The sequence below is a fragment of the Manacus candei genome, unplaced genomic scaffold, assembly GCF_025592945.1.
Source record: "Manacus candei isolate 608988 ecotype Guabito, Panama unplaced genomic scaffold, ASM2559294v1 h1tg000037l, whole genome shotgun sequence".
Classification (NCBI taxonomy): Eukaryota; Metazoa; Chordata; class Aves; order Passeriformes; family Pipridae; genus Manacus; species Manacus candei.
In genome coordinates, this window is record NW_026138085.1 from 14626254 (window position 1) to 14642852 (window position 16599).

General features: G+C 47.9%; 1 protein-coding gene across 7 annotated transcripts in view; it reads left to right on the forward strand.

The window, feature by feature from the left end:
- LOC127473877 (kelch-like protein 3) overlaps window positions 1–16599 on the forward strand; it is a 62075-nt gene that overhangs the window by 12863 nt on the left and 32613 nt on the right. For 3 of the 7 annotated variants that reach the window (XR_007905615.1, XM_051794054.1, XM_051794055.1), the window contains exons 3-4: window positions 8633–8749; window positions 11744–11850. Coding sequence is in view for 4 of the 7 variants with exons in the window: in XM_051794054.1 (XP_051650014.1) it covers window positions 8633–8749; window positions 11744–11850 (224 nt within the window). In the remaining 3 variants the exon portion in view is untranslated. Of the gene's footprint in view, window positions 1–78; window positions 261–1107; window positions 1224–8632; window positions 8750–11743; window positions 11851–16599 lie in introns of those variants that run through there. The other 4 variants (XM_051794056.1, XM_051794057.1, XM_051794059.1 and 1 more) reach the window with 4 other exon arrangements.

A 16599-nucleotide genomic window follows, 5' to 3' on the forward strand; every position in this document is an offset into this window, starting at 1 on the left:
GGGGGGCTGCCAAATGGTGTTTAAATAATGGGACTCTGGATTCTCCATCTCCACATGACTTTAATAATGTCCTTAAAGTTTCAGATGTGTTTTCTTATCTGAAGAATGAGGGTGATGACTAGTTAAGATCCTCAACAAGCTTTTGAAAGCCTCCTGTGGAAGCTGCAATTGCATCTGTTCAACCATCACTGCTGATACATTTTAAAAGATGTATGAAACTTAGGCTGAGGACATGGCTTAATGAGAAACAGAAGAGCAAGGTAATTTTATTTATAAAAGAGATGAAATGGCATCTTGCAAGAGAAATCTCTTGATACTTATCTCTTTTGCAGGAGAACTTTTTTTGTGAATGGAAGAGTAATGAAAGCAACTGTTTCTTGTCTTTATTACAGTTAACCTCCAGGGCCTCACTGTTACAGAATACAACTGAAAAACTCTTTTAATAAAACGAGGGGGGAAAAAAAAAGATTCGTGTGAAAACCTCTGCACCTGCATCAACTGTAATGAAAAGGGCAAACGTGATTTAGTTCAGCACTTCAGGCTGAAGATCACCTGCAGTTTAGAAGGACCCATGTTGCCTGGGTGCAGGGTGTATTTGGCCTGATGGATTGCACAAAGGGCTGGAAGGTTTTGACAAATTGGGGAAGTGGAGAGGAACCTGAGGGTGCCAGCCCCTCTAAGTGTCCCCACAGCCCCCCGGGGGGGCTGTGGGGACACTTAGAGGGTCTGGCACCCTCTTCTTCCTAGAGAAGGAGCTCCTCGGGATGCTCAGCCACCGAAACTTTTCCCTCAGCCCCGCAGATCGCGGAGGCATTTTTGGGCCGCCGCTCTCTTCTCATCCACCCGCCAGCGGCACGGCGGGGGCTGCTCCGCGGGTGCGGGGCCGGCTCGGGGCGGGCTCTGCGCTGCTCGGCCGCGGCGGCGGGGCCGGTGCGGGGCGGTGCGGGGCGGCGCCGGCGTTGCCCGGAGACGCTCGCAAGCCCCGCCGGAGGAGGGAAGGAGGGAGGGAAAGAGGGAGGGAGGGAGGGAGCTGCGGGAGGCGGCGGCGGGGCCGCAGTCGGTGCGGTGCGGGCGGCGGGGCGCGCCCGGCTCGCAGCGCTCCGCTCCCTCCCGCAGGAAGCGGCCCGGGGCGGGGGCGGCCGCTCGCAGCCATGCCGGGCCCGGGGCGCTGAGCCGGCCCCGCCGCCTCTTCCCCCCCCGCCCCGCACCATGGAGGACGAGAGGTGGGTACCGCCGGCCTTTGTGCGCGCCCCGCAGCGCTGCGGGGATGGGGATGCGCCGGGAAGGCACCGGGAACGGCACCTTCGGCGGGGTGGGGAGCGCTGCGCGGGACGCGGCCGGAGGGGATCCCCCCCCCCCTCCCTCCCAGCCCTGCTTCCCGCTTGCAGGAATGCCGCCTGCGATGGGCGCCTGCCGAGCTATTCGTGGATGTTGCAATGTCATGGTGACAGGCGGTGTCGCCCCGTGTGCCCGCAGCGAGGCAGCGGAGGGGGTTCCGTGGGATGTGTTTCGGGTGTGAATTAAGGAGGTGAGGGGGGCAGGTCGCGGGTGTGTGTGTGTGTGTTTGCTAAAATGGAGGTGCCGGGCAGGGCGGTGGGATGCCAGGCAGGGGGTTGGGATGCCAGGCAGGAGGGTGAGCTGCCGCTGTGCCTCGCGAAACGCCGGGGTTGTGTCTGCGCTGCTCGTGGCTGGAACCTCGGGCAGCCGGCTTCGGCATTCCGCCGAAGACAGACCCGCTGGTATTTGCTGCTTTTCTGAGTCATGAATGAAAATCTGTAACGTCCGTGGAGCCTTCGGGGGTCGATTTTGCCACCTGCGTGTGTGGAAGCCGTGCCCTACGGGTGTTAGGGCAGCGCAGGGGATCCCCCGTGTCCCTCGCGCGGTAGCTGGGCCATATAGACTTTATTTCCTGCAAGGCAGCTATTCTGCAACAAAAACTGCAGAAGTGTTTACAGAGTCGACCTGATGCCCACCGAACCCATAAAAGATGTTATTGCTGCGCAGGGACCTCAGGGATACAGAGAGATGTCCAGTGTTTCAGCTCTGCCCTTGTTCTTCCCCTCTGTCAGGTGCCTTTTGCACACCAGAAGCCTCTTGTGCTGCTTCAAACTAAACATTAAGCTGGTTTGGGGGGGTTTTTTGCAATATTTTTTTAAAAACAGGATATGCTGAGTGTTTCCTTTTGTGCTGGTGACCTTGCAGTGAGTGGGGGAACAGTGAGGGGGCTTGACCTGCTGGTAGGACTTGATAGTCAGGGCTTGACAGAAGTTTCGTTTAAATATGATACATTGAAAAATTTAGCTGGAATCAAACCCCAAATTCTCGAAATTTTCCTTTTGTTGAGGCAAAACATTCACAGCAGCCTGTGGGAGGTGTTTTCCAAGCTCCAAGGGGCAGCTTTCTGCCCTTCTGTGACTCAAGTGATGCAATTGTTTGTGTATTTAATGTGCAAAACAAAACTTTCATCCTGCCACGTTTCTCTCTAAATTACATTGTAAGGCTTCTGCATCCTCTGGGGTTGTAGAGAGCCACCTCTGGATGTTAATCCAGATGTCAATTATTTTAAGTGCCTTGGAATCTTAGTTTGTCATGCTTGATGCCAGCTCATGGAATGGGATTTCCTTTTTTTTTTCTTTATTTATCTGAGTGAGTCTGTGTTTGAGGAAGTGGAGCAGAGTTGTTTTGATACCCCAGGCTGGGATCAATCCTTGGCATTGTTGCTTATTACCTTTTTTTGATGGTTACCAGCAATGGTCTCATTTTGACTGGAGGCCTTTTGCTGGGGATACAGTGGTGAAAAAGTCACCGGGAAAGTACCTGGATTATTTTGCCTTATCCTGTTTTTCCAGACCATCTGTTTTTAGGGCATGAAGGACTGTCCCCATCAGCATGTTCTCTGCCTCTGGAAGTGAGGAATGATTACCCAAATTACTGCTTGTATTTCTAGTTTTCAGGAAGAGGGAGGTGGTCCCGAACTGCTTGCAGGCAGTAATGATGTGGGGTTTGACTCTTGGCAAGGAAAGCTGGAAATATTCACCTGCTTTGTGCTTGGAAAGGGCACATTGTGTGGGACTGTGCCGAGGCTGCTGTGCCTGCTTGGGGCAAGTCCTGGCAGGGGGTGTTCAAAAATGACCTCGGTGGGTGAGCACCCCGGGCTGGGTCTGTGCTCGTTCTTGTGCTTTTGCCCCTCATTTCCACTCAGATCTGTGTCAGGCAGATTAGTCCTCAGATTTTACACTCTGTGACTTTTGTGATGGCAGAATTCCCCCTGGTTTTTAATATTACTGCGTTTTCCATTTTTGTAGTCAGTGAGGAACACGTTGATGTTGCTCATATCACCTCTGACTCTGGTCCCTGGGCCTGCCAGGACTCAAATATCCTGTTAACTTGCACATCCAGGTTGTTCAGTGGTATCATGTGCCCATGTCATTGCACACAGGCAGAAGCAGCCGGGGGCAAGGGGGAATTAACCTGAAATATTCACATTTGGCAGTAAAATATTTCAGAATCCTGGTTTTCTTTTGCTGTGCTGATAGGGATTTTAGTTTTATGGAGAAATTGTGTAAGGCGATGGTCAGTCATGATACTCTGGTTCTGAATTTGCAAGATGTGTTTGAGTTTGAATAGAAAAAAATCCCTGGAATGTTAATTTTTTTTTTTTGTTAAAATATTAAAACACCTGATTTTTTTTATATTTGAGTGGAGGCAGTGTCTTTGTGACATTTGTTTGAGAAACACAATATTTGCCTTTGGTAAATGGTATTGTCATATTTGAGTTATTTTGTGTTGTTTCCATTACTGTCAGCAAAGACTTTTCTTCTCAGTAGTTCCCAAAGTCTGCTTTTCCCCTGAGGTCTCCTTTGATATGAATATCTCCTTTTGGGGATCTGCTCTATGCCAGTTGTGTGTTTTTCTGAGCTAATGTCTCCGTGTTGATGCAAGCACTAAAAAAATTCAACAAAATAGGAAAATAATATTGCTATTAAAAGAAAAATAATCCTTTCCATTATGCTGCCTCCCATACGTTTTAATGATAATGCATTTCTCTGAAATCCTCTCAAAAGCCTGCTCAGTATGTGGATTCCTTTAGTCACAATTTTTTTACTGTCTTTGTATAGACCTAAAGACAGTTTCAGAAATTGAGATTTTTATAACTATGCTGTTACACTGACTTATTTTTCTTCCTGTGGCTTGAGGAATAAAACTGCTGGACATAATGTATTTGCGCCGTGATTTTGGCCATTGATTCCAAACAGAGAATAAGGCCAGTTAAGGTAAAATGATTTTTATTTTTGCTAAGACTAAATTAATATTTTGGTCTCCATTTATCTTAGTAGAGGCATTTAAATTTTGAACCCTACTAACTGCTATTGGGCTTCTGTCACTTTTTTAGATCAAAGTGATGTCAAACCTCTCAGAAACTGGAGATTAACATTTTATGGCCATGATTGTAACATATACCACAAAGAAGCTCTATAGCCTTAGAAAATTTACAGTTACCAGTAATTTCTAAGTTAATCTAAGGATATGAAGCCCCTGTGGAGACGGTGGATTGGCTGTGCTGTGGGAAGGGCAGGTTGAGTCTTTGGCTGAGCTTGCGGTGCTGAAGCTCTGTGGTGCTGGGGGATAACCAGGAGAGCAGAACTCAGCCTGTGCTGCTGTGGCAGGAGATTAGAGCAGCTCCCAGAGACCCCTCCAGTGATGCACAGTGGGATGAGGCTGGGCTGGACATGTCTGGAGTCCCATCACCTCTCCAGTGGGAGAGCCTGGTGGAGAAGGACCTCCGTGGTGCCCACATGGGGTTGGGAGCTGAGCCCGGTGGCTGTTCTCCCAGAAACACGTGCAGAAACTCGTCCTTCCCTGCTCTGAAGGAGAGTGCATTTGAGAGCTACCCTTCCTTCAGGGTGAACTCCTGGCTCCCATAAAGCCAGGGTTAGAATTGGATTTGGCAGAGCTGGGATTTTTGTTCCTGGGGTTTACCAGCTCTCTGCACGGCAATAATCTTGCCAGGGGACAGTTTATCTCTGAGGAAGGCTTTTATTCTTTCACATAATCTACAAAGACATCTGTAATTACTGCTGGTAACTAAGGCAACCCAACTTTATAGTTGATATATGTAGGCAGCAGAACAGTGGGTTAGGGGTTTTTAAAATACCTTTCTGTCTGTCGGAATGTGGGAATGCTCAGGCAGGAGCTGGGCTGTGAGCCCTGGGAAGCCTGAGTCCAACCCTGCTAGGGGTCCTGGAGAGGAGGAACATGGTGTTGTTGGGGTACTGATTAGCTTCCCTGGATTAACTGGGTACCCTCAAATCAGGGTTCATTTGTTCTGCTTGGGGACGTTGTTAAATGCCGTGCAGGAGGTGGCAGTGGGGTGGGCACTGTCTGGAACGAAGAGCCTCTCTGCTTATTTTAGGAGAATCCTGCTGTGTCCATAAAGAGGATGCTTGTCTGGCCCAGGGAAATTAAATCATTTGTCCATTCACTCAGTGCACGGCCTTGGATAGCCCAGGAATAGAACAAATTGCTCCTGGCAGCTGACTCGCGAGTCCTGCTGGTGTAGTAGGACATGAGCTTGGCAAACGTGAAGGTGCTGGGGGGGAAGTCCCCGTGGTCATGGGGTTCAGGGGCTCCAGCATGTCTGGGTGGTCTCATCTGATACCTTTGATCAGAAGACCCCATTCTTCCTTTGCTTCGATCCATTAAAATTACAACAGTTAATAATTCTTAGCCTTGTGGGGGGGAAAAAAAAAATCTCAGAAAAGGGCTGTGCAATGTGCTGGTTTGTTCTTCTCAGGGGCAGCTTTTGCTTTGTGGCAGGTTGCATTTGCTTGGAGCGTTCAGGTTCTTGCATTTTTGCGTTGGAAATGTGTCGGTGATCTCTGAGAGTGTGTGCAGGGAGGTGTAAAATCTCTCTCCCAGATAAAACCATCCTCTGTTCATTACTGGCACACAGTTCTGTGGAAGCTGAGTTCGTCTCAAAGATGAGTTAGAGGCTCCTGGCCATTAATTTTTCAAATCTGTTTTTTCATATGAGTCATTTGGAAAAAACTTTAAATAGCATATCTTGATCTTTTTTGAAGCAAGTTTTTAACCAGACAATCTGCAGTATTTTTCTGTGGTAAGCCTTTGGCAAATTGTGAAATCCACCCCTGTTAATAAAGCTCAGGATGTCTCTTTGGATGCTTTTTAAAAAAATTACCTTTTTACTGCTTTTTGGGAAGAACTGCTTGATCTTTTCCCAAAATTCTGATGCAATTTTTTTGCTTTTAAAATACACAGCCAAATGTTGGTGGAGTTGAGGCTTTATGAAGCCTTGTTGATCTGACATTTACTTTGGTGTTCAGCGAAACTTGCTGTGTCCTTTGAACTGTGTCTTTTGCCAGCGGAAAAGTTTGAACATAAAGGATCTTTGGTCTCCAGCACTGGAGTGCTCATAAATAAATCTCGGTGGTGTGCTTGTTCTTGTTAAAGAACCCCCATGACTTCTGTGTGCATCACTTGATTTGGGATCCGTGAGGCGTGTCTGTGATGATGCCCAGAGCAGTGTTCTGCAGTGTCCAGCTGTCCTGCTTGGGCTGTCTCTGACGCTGCCTTTTGGTTTCACTTTCTTTTTTTTTTATTTTCCTTTCTTTTTTGTTTACTTTGTTTGCTTCCTGTACGTGCTCCGGCTTTGGAAACTGAAAGCTCAGTGAAGTCACTTGCACTTCCAGAGCCTCATTCTTCCCTTCTTGGCTCTGTCCTGCCGAAGGAGCAGGTTTAGCTGTTCAAAAACCAAGGGTTTCTGCTGGGGTGTTCAAAGCTGTGGTCAAACTTCAGCTGGCCTAAGGTTTCCACCAGAGCTTTTGATAGATACAACAATGAGGCTTAGCTGAATTAGGCTGTGTCCCTGGAGCCAGGAGACTTCCTCACTGGAGTGTGCAGGCTTGGGGAAGAGCCGAGTGCCAGTGCTGCTCCATGCCCGTGGACACCTCTGGCAGTACGTGCAGCACAGAATGAGTTCAGCTTTCTCCAGGGATAGAAGAGCTGGTTGTGTCACTGCCTGGCACCAGTCCCCTGAGTACTGAGCCTTTAACATGAGATATTCTCCTTCCTGATTTTTTTTTCTTTTAATCCAGCCATACTGAGATAATTGGATGACAACTGTAACAGAGTCTGGGAAGTTGTCTTCCTCCCTGGGACATGTGCTGAGTGATGTTGTGCTCAGCCTTGCGGCTTCACTTATGACTGAAAATATTTCACTTGCTCAGCAAAGTGAAAGAATTGGACTTGGCTGTTTTTTGGCATTAACCTTTTTCTCAGGCACAAAGCTGGAGGCTGCTCAGTATGCAGGGGTGTGTTTGAGCTGTGTGCAGCCTGGCTGCTGTTCAGCCTCTTGCTTTGAGAAGGACAGTGCAGCCCACCACAGACAGCTGGGGGATGAAGAGCTCTGTGTGTCCTCAAGGGACACGGTGATGGTGACAGTCACCTGTCAGGAGCAGGCAGTGGGGAGGATGTAATGTTCAGCAAGGGCCTCACACTGTCAAGGGGGTTGTAAATAGTGTTGGTTTATCATGATACAAGCCCAAATAAGAAAGGTGGCAGGGAGGAGGGGACAGAGGTGAAGCTGTCCTTTGGAAGGAAGCTCTGAGGTCTCGTGTCAGGCACATGGTGGTGATGGAGTTGCCTCCCAAAGTCTACCATTCTCTTCGAGTTGGCTTTGACACGGACAGCCCTCCTTGACTTGTTTTATTTGCCTTTGCCTGCTGAGGGTTTGAGGGGTGAACCGTGGGCGTGAACAGAGCAGGGACCTGCCTCAAAGTGCTGCTTCTATCCCAAGTGGAAACCTTTAGCTACGAGTGATTTGACGCGCTCGCAGATTGGGGAGGTGGAGATATCGACCCGCTGTCAATTCTGTGCAAAGAGCCAATGCTCCCAACAAAGTCATGAGGACATGTGTGTGCCTGAGGCACCTGTTGGCCTGGTTAAACATGGCACAGCACTGGGTGCTTCTGGGCTGACATTGGCTGCAGAGCTGGTGGTTCTGGTAGGAAGGTTTAATAATTCATTCCATACGTTTCAGTGGCAATAAATGGACCTATTTCTAAAATGGAAAAGGGATGCGGCCTCAGTAAAGCTAATGCTTTGGAAGCTGGGCAGGGAGTTTTAATAGTCCTTTTCTGCTTGCCTCTATAGAAGATACAAGTCATGTATTGTGTGCTTGCCTTTTTCAGATGGGACATTGAAGGCTAAACTTCTCTTTCTCCATATGGATGTTAAAAAATCATGGTACTCTTGTAGTTCCCAGTGCTGAAGTCTATTTCTATTCAGTGAGGCGATTATGTTCTGGCTTGAATTTCAACTTATACTGCTTTCCTGGCCTGAAGCCTGTTAGACTGGGCTTTGTCCTCGAGTGTTTGGCACTTTTTTCTTTTCTTCTCTGCTGACTGAAATGTAGGCTGAGTTGGCTTTCAACATCCATGCAGAAGTAGCTGCATTTTGTGATGCTCTTCGTGTAGTGAACCTGAGCTGACTAACAAACACGTGAATAACTCCATGCTTAATGCCCTGTGCTGCAGTTTTACGATGCTCATTTTAGAAAGTGCCACTGAATCAAACTTTCTACTCCTTTTTCTTTTTTTGTCCCTCTTTTTAGCATTAAGCAGAGCCCCCGTTCCTCTGAGGCAGCTGAAGATGAAAAGGAGCAGCGCACAGTGACAGTCAATCCCTCTCACATGAGAAAGGCTTTCAAGGTCATGAATGAATTACGAAGGTACACTTTTGACTTACTGGGCACCCTCTGTCGTTTAGCAGAATTGTGCTGATTGGGAGACTCAGAAAATAGGTTGTGCCATCTTTGTAACAGCTAATGGTTGCATGTAGAGGATTAATCAACAAGTGGGAAGCTAAAATATAGCCCTTTTGTGGTGGTTTGCTCTCCCAAGCCTCAGACCTCTGTCTTCCCAGAAAAAGGAGTCAACTGTGGCTCAAAAATGTTATCTGAGCAATACCCTTCACTTATAGATAAGAATTCATTTAGTCTTTTCCATTACTTACAGCAAATTCAGCTGTAAACTATGTTCTTAACTGACATAATGGTCTGAAACCCAGTGATAGAACATTATAGACATTAAGACACCTACGCATAATTACAGACCAAAGATTATTAATGCACTGTTCTTAGTCTCTTTAACTAGCAGCATCACTCAGTCTGGGCTTAGCACTCCAAAGTAAGGGGTGAAAAAAAAATAGCAAGTGCTCAGGAAGAATGTCAGCTCTCTACTTGCAAATTGGAAAAAAGTTAAAAGAGAACACCTTGGTCTCTACACAGCTGTGTGGGTACAGGGAGAATGGAGGCTGAAAGAACATCTGTGAACAGAGTCTTCAAGAACTGCTGTCATCACATCAGCAGTGTGGTGGCGGCGGTTCAACACGAGTTGTTCCTTCATTGCTGCTATCCTGAACCAAACAGAAGTTTAGCAAGCACTTTTCTGACTAGCTCATTGGAGTTCTTTACCATTCAAATAGACTTGGAAACCAGATTTTTAAAAGAATTCCTATGGAAAGTATGAGTGCCATATACATGGATGTACGTGCTCCCTCGCCATCGAAATGGTGTGATGAGAGCAAGGAACGCCCTCTACTCTTCAGGCACACTCAAAGTACTCAGAGATGCTTCAATAGCTACCTCTCCTCAGTGGATTACGTACTTTCTGTAATATACACGTTCTCTGGTGTGGAGAATGATTGAAAACGTTTCCTTTCACAGATATCTGACAGTGATTCTCTGTTGCATAGGAACAGAAAATGGAAATATTGTAACAGTTACATGAAGCGGAGCATGCTGTAATTTTTTTCCTTTTTACTTTTAACTGGCATCCCTCTGGTCCTTTCTTTGTACTGAAAGCAAAGGATCTGAAAATAAAGGTTTGTGCAGCTATATTCAGAAATCTATTGTGCTCCTATTATTCCTTGTTAATTGAAGCATAGTGGGAATAACTGGAGATGGACAATGTTTCTTGGTGCCTGTGGTTAGCTAGATTTTGTGCAATACTGAAGTGACAAAATACAGAAGACTGAAAGCTGCCCTTAAGCACCTGTCTCATGTTTTCATCTTCTGAGTACTCGTTTTTCCGTCATCTCCTGCTGCTGTTTTGGAATATACAGGTTTCACATCTATTGTACGTGCATTGAGCTTGTGATCTGTTAAGCTGTCAACAATCAGTGTTAATAGGTACCTTGAATTAATAGTGTCTCCCTTCACATGCATCCAGAAATGTCATACAGAGGGTGTAGAAAAATCTTGCTAAGCTTTTAACCTATTTGCAATATAGAACCATAGAATTGTTTAGGTTGGAAAAGACCTGTAAGACCATTGAGTCCAACTGTTAACCCAGCACGGCCACGTTCACCACTAAACCATGTCCCTAAGTGTCACTTAGGGTTTTAGCTTTCAAATGTAGATGAAATTATTTTATGAGTGGTACTTTAGATGGCTGTAGATGACTCCAAAGAGGAATTGAGCAGAGCACCTTTTGCATAAGCTGAAGGATATGAGGAAGCTTCCATTAAGAGGCTCATAAAGAGCTCCCCTCATTGCCCTTACCCCTTCCAAACTGGGGTGAACATAGAGTACAGACTACCAGTTCCTGCTTTCTTCCTGTTTTCCAACTTTAACCCTCTGTTTCACAGCTGTTTTGTTCACATACTAGGCATACCTAGTCCATTAGAAACTCTGTGTATGTTTATTTGATAACGAGGTTTCCTAAAGACAAAGTTCAGTGTGAAGATAAGCATTTCTGAAGAGAAGGCAACATCTAGATTTACAGACACTGATCCTTTTTCAGGCTTGGCATTTGAAAAGAACACCCCTAGTTTGCATTTGTATGCTTAAGCATCTTAAACCAACTTATTGGGAGGCTGAGCACTTTTTGCTGTCGGCATCTGCGAAGCTCTGTGCAAACATTAACTAATGAATCCTCAAAGGAGGGACGTGGGGCGAGTAGAAAAGGTCACTCCTTAATGAAGTGACTTTTCCAAAGCTGTACAATGAGTCAGTGGGGGAGCTTAGAAGGGTTTTTTTTTTTGTTTCTGTCTGGGACCCAGTTCTTTATCCCAGTGACTCTTAATCCCAGACTAATTCCTGAGGTAAAGAAAGTCCTCATGCCCATGGATAAACTCCAGTGATTGACACCTCCTCTCTGGCAGATGGCAGAGGCAGCCTCTCTGCTCATCAATGCCAGGACATGTTTTGGTGGTCACATTCTTTAGGGCCAAGCACGGAAGGAAGTACCGAAATCACTGCATTTTCCACTCTACCCTTCCCCTGTGGAAAGACCAAAGTGCTGCTGGTGTTCCCTTCTCTTACCGACCTGCTAGAGCCTGGCTCCAGGTAGTGCCCAAACTCTTAAGCTCTTCTGTGCCTTCTCCAAGCCCCACTTGTTTGAGAGGTGGAAGGAGCCCCTTATCCTTTGTTCTTTGGGCAGTGTGTATGCCTAGTTTGACTTCCATTTTTTTTCCTGGGAAAAGCAGAACCACAGGCAGGGCTGCAGCATCAGTAGGATTCAGGCTTTGCTTTGTAGGCAAACAGTGATGGGAGCTGGTAGCTGAAGGATTAGAGGACCTTGCACTGGGATTTGGCAGAGGCTCAGGTGCTGTGTCTGTAGTGGTGGGTCTTCCACTTACTTTTTCAGGCTATACTGATGTAGCTTTTTGCCTGACCAGGAATTCTGAAATGACCTTTGTCTTTTCTGGTGTTTTTTTCCAGCAAGAGGCTCCTCTGTGATGTGGTGATTGTGGCTGAGACCGTGGAGATGGAAGCCCACCGCGTGGTCCTGGCGGCCTGCAGCCCCTATTTCTGTGCCATGTTTACAGGTACTCTCTTTGACACCACACGCTGTTCTGGGGTTGAACAGGCCATTGCAATCCCGAGGCCTCAGGCTGTGTCTCTGTCAGGAGCTGCAGCACAGGCAGAGGGTTTCCTTAAGAGAGAAGTGATACAGATAGGTCTGCAGTTTGCTAAGCTTCATGGATGATGCTGGTCATCCTTGACTAATTCCTTGAGGCATCTGTATGGTTGTGGGGTGCTTGTGTGGCTGTGGGGTGAGTGGGTAGCATGTGGGCCACAGTAAGGTTTACTATGGGGTTTGGCTCACTTGATTTTTTTGGTTATTTTTATTCCCCCTAACAAGACCGTGGGTCATGAAAACATTATTAACATCAAGCACGTGTGCAGTGCCCTAAATGTTCATGGTGCACATCAAAGAAGTAGCTGGCACAGGAGTTGTAGTTTCAAGGCTCAGCCCTGCTGATACTGATTTGGCAGTCACAGATGTTTAATCTCCCACGGCACTTTTTTCTGCTGCCTGAAATAACACCGTTGTTCTCTCACTCCCAGTGTGTTTTAGCAGCCCTGCTTTTTGGCAGAGCGTGTTGCTGCAGTCTGGTATGTTTTGGTAAGGGCAGAAGGGAAGAGGAGGACAAAATTCTTGCTCTGTTGGCCTGATCACTGTAGCAGGTGCCCTTTGGAGGCTGTGCCCAGGCAGGGCAGCAAAGAAAGCCAAAGAAAGGCATGCCAATACTGAGGCAGGAGAGTGACCAGCTTATTTAAGTCATTCTAGTAAAATTAGTCTGGTCAGGAACTCCTTAGCTTCCTTCCTTTTCCTTGCCCTCCTCTCCAGGGTAGGAACTGACTTAACCAAATACAAAGAAAATGATTTTTACACCCCAGGGAATGGGTGTTACTGTCCCTGAACTCCAACATAAATGAGCTACAGGGGTTTTGCCCCTGTTTCATGTTCATTTGCTTGTAGTCTAGGGCTTGCTTCTTCCTTTTAAAAGCCTTGGGATTAGACCTAGTTTAATTTGCTTTGCTGGAAGCAGAACACAGCATTTCTCAGGAAAGAGCTTGTCATTTGGGAAGCTTTTTTCCCTTCTGTGATGGAGGTGGGGGGAGAACCTCAGGTATAAACAGATGTCTGAATGTGAGACGAGATGTGACGCCGTGGTGGCTTTATCAGTGTGATGAGCTCAGGTGGGAGAGCATTTGTGTTTTCCAGGGCACTGCTGCTGCACCCTGAAGTTGGTGTTGGCTGTGGTGGTGAGGCAGAGGAGCAAATGCTGCTCAGAAACAACTGTTTGTCAGGGCACCTCGAGCATGACTTGGGAGGGCTTGTGATGCTCGTTCCTGGCGAGACATTTAGTAAAGGAAAACTCTTGGAAAAACCCTCTGATCCTTAGAGGTCATCTGAGCAGGAAGGTGGTGGTGCAGGGCTGCTCATGTTTCCATGCAGGAATTCTCTGGGCCGTGTAATCCCTCGAGCTGTGAGTTAAACAGTAATCAGCTAACCACGGTCATGTGGCTGCTCGGCAGCTCCCCTGGGCTGAGTGACAGCCTGGGCAGCCGCCTGTCCCCTCCCCCTGACACATCCCCGGGGGCAGAGGGTCAGGCAGAGACCAGTTCTCCCTTTGCTTTCAATCTGGCTAGTCCCAAATTCCTAAGGTCTGGATCTCTCTCTTGCAAAGATTGAGTGCGTGATCTCCTTCCAGCTCTGTGGGGGTTCCCTCCCTGCAAAGGGACAGTTTAAAATCACAGCTCCAACATGAGTTGGTTGTGGTGACTTGATTTTTTTTGCATTGCAGTTTTGCATCAGTGATGTAGCCAGTGGCTCAGGGACAGCCACACCATGGGGTGTTTGCAGGAGCTGCCTGTGGACGCTGAGTTCCCGCTGGAGGAGCAGCTTTCTGGGGCTGTGGGGGGCTGGAGGGATCCCCCAGCAGTGCCAGCAGCCACACTGTGAGTGAGTGATCAGCAGGAAGCTGTGAACAGTGGAAACCAAACTGAGACCTGCTGCTCATCCACCTTTGCCTGCTGCTTGCTCTGCAGGCCCCGTCCCTGACAGCTGAGCCTGACTTTGGTGTCATGAATGACCTTGTGATGACCTTGGAGTCTTTCCTAAACCATCTTCTGTCCTCTGGTTAGGCATTCCTCTTTGAAACAGCCTTGGGAAGCCTGAAAATGGGCAGGCACATCTTCCATTCCTATCTTCCACTGCTGTAGGGGAGATGGGACCCAGCACTTCCTAACTGAGTGTCCCTTTTTGCACTGGCTTTCTGTAGCATTTTGGATGGTGTCTGGTTCTCATTGGCACCATTCTGTGGGGATAATTTGGGACAGTAATTTTTGTCCACTTAGAAGAAAACAGTCATTTTGAAAAGGGTAGAAAATACTTCAGTGATGCTGCTGGGGCTGCTACTGTGAGATACCTTTGGAACATTGGAAATCCTGAAGGAGGAAGCAGGTCTCATGTGCTTTCCCTTGCAGGTCTCACGTGCTGCTTCAAGGCACTCACCCCATGTGTGAGAGGCTGTAGTTATGTTATATGATGCACTTGTATTCTCCTTCAGCACATCTGGGACTTAGGAGGCAGGCAAAGCTGTCTCTGTGAAAGCACTGGGGAGCCTCTCTGGAGTGCAGTGTGTAGGAGGCAGGACAGGCTGCAGTGCTGGGTAAACATGGCACTGTGAGCTGCTGCAGTTTTGAGACTAGTTTATCTTGTGCCAGAGCAGAGCTCTGCTCTCTCCCTGCCCTCATGAGCAGAGGGGAACAGGGAAAGCACTGCTTTCCCTGTTGAGCATGATGCAGAAAAAGTGTATCACAAAGGGCCATTGTCTGCAAAGTCTGTCCCCTGAAGAGGGTCTGCTTGGAGCCAGTCCACCTGTTTTACCTGCCTTTACTCCCCCATACCTTGTCCCTTGAGTCTGCCTGACTCTGCCCAGCCACAGAGGTGCAGGGACAGGTCTGTGCAGCACCTTGGGCAAGGCAGCCCTTTCTCACCACAGCCCTTAGGGATGAGAGATGATGGTAGTGCTCTGAGTTATTCTGTGACTGAGGTGTCAGGTAAGGTTTGAGCCTGACTTATGAGAGACATCCTGGGAGTTGGGGTTTGTGGGATTTTTTTTTTCCTGAAGGGATGTGGGGTGAGATGCCTTCATTGGTCCACTATTGGCTGCCCTCAGCTGTGCCCCACAGGCTGCATTTACCCTGGCTCTGTGCTGGCCTCCTCCTGGTCTGCACCAACCCCTACCTTGGGTCACTTGTGGTGTCTCCAGGTTCCTCCTCACTCCACAGCACTAGAGGCATGTCCACCCTCTGACAAGTGGGAGGAACTCCATCACTCCAAGTTGGATCCCATTCGACTGTGGGGCCCAGCATGTGAGACTCCCCCCTCACGGTGCCTGGGCTGGCAGGAGCAGAGCCAGCGGAGGCTGTTGGTATGCAGGGCTGGCAGCTTGCTGGTGGGTGTGGAAGCCCACACAGCTTTTATTTTTGTTGCCTGTGTCACATGAACACCACAAGGACAGATGATGTTATCAGGTTGGTCCCTCCAAGCTATTTCTGCATCGATCCCTGGGTGTGCAAGGCTGAGCCTCCTCTCTGCACTGTGGGTCCCACAGGGCTCTGGCTGCTCTGCTCCTCCTCCTGCAGGGGGGGTTTGGGGGGTGCTCCTTGCAGGCACCTCCAGCACCACAAGGCTGATGGGGACTGGCCTGTTCTCAGAAGCCCCCTCTCATCTCTGGAGACATCTGGGTTGTTTTTGGGGGAGGAAGTGTGTGAAGATGACATTTTGTCAATTAAAAAGTCCTGCCTGCTTTGAAGGCCTCCCAAATGTAGGTCACTTATCCCTTTGTACTTGTACATTTATATTCATGGGCTTCTCCGAATAACACTTTATTATTTAATTTTAAAAATTGAATTTGGGGCAAATATTATTTCACTTCTTGGGGCCTTTGACTCTTCTAACACTTATGGTCTCACCCCACTCCTGTTATTTACCCACTTATTGGCATAAATGAAGTCAGCAAAGTTCAATTTGCAGGATCCAGGTATTGCTCAAGCTTGGACCCCCCTTTAACATCTGACTCTGTGCACTTGATGTGCCCAGCCACGTCTTGTCAAACACTGCACAGAGGTGTAGGCTGTAATTACTTCTCCTATAGGCTGCAGGAAATATTTTCCCACTTAATCCCACAGCAGTACTGAGTCACCGGATTTCTGAGAGTGGTGATTATTCGTGCCCAGGTTTAAGAATTGACATTTTTTCATGCTCTCCTTTGTTTAACTTTGTTTTTCCACCCATCATTTTCTTTCCGCTCGGGGTTTTGCCCTTTCTTTTCTGTGGCCCCTCAAGATCTTGGTGATTAAACCCTGGGTGAGGTCATGGTGTGCGTGGATGCTGGAAGGGCCCTGGGGAGCCCTTTCTCTTCCCCCCCCAGCATGATTTTGTTCCTCTGTCGTGCTCCTATTACGCAGGGGGCGTGGAGGTGGGTCATGAATAGGCTCTTACACGGACATGTGGTTTTACTTGTATATCCAGAGGGGAAATTATTCCCCTAGTTCTGCCTGTTTTTAAGTTATGGATTTGAAGGAAGGATAAAGTTTGGATTCAAATGTGTGAGGCTGGGAAAGTGAGAGGTGAGGAAATGCATGTTCCTGTGTGGATGCTTTGCACAAGGTGTATCTGAGGGATGGGTTACAGCAGGGTAATTGAGAGAAGCTGGCTGCACTCTGGGTGCTTGTTTTCCTGAGCAGGTTTCAGCTTCTTCCTAAAGAAAGAGGGTATA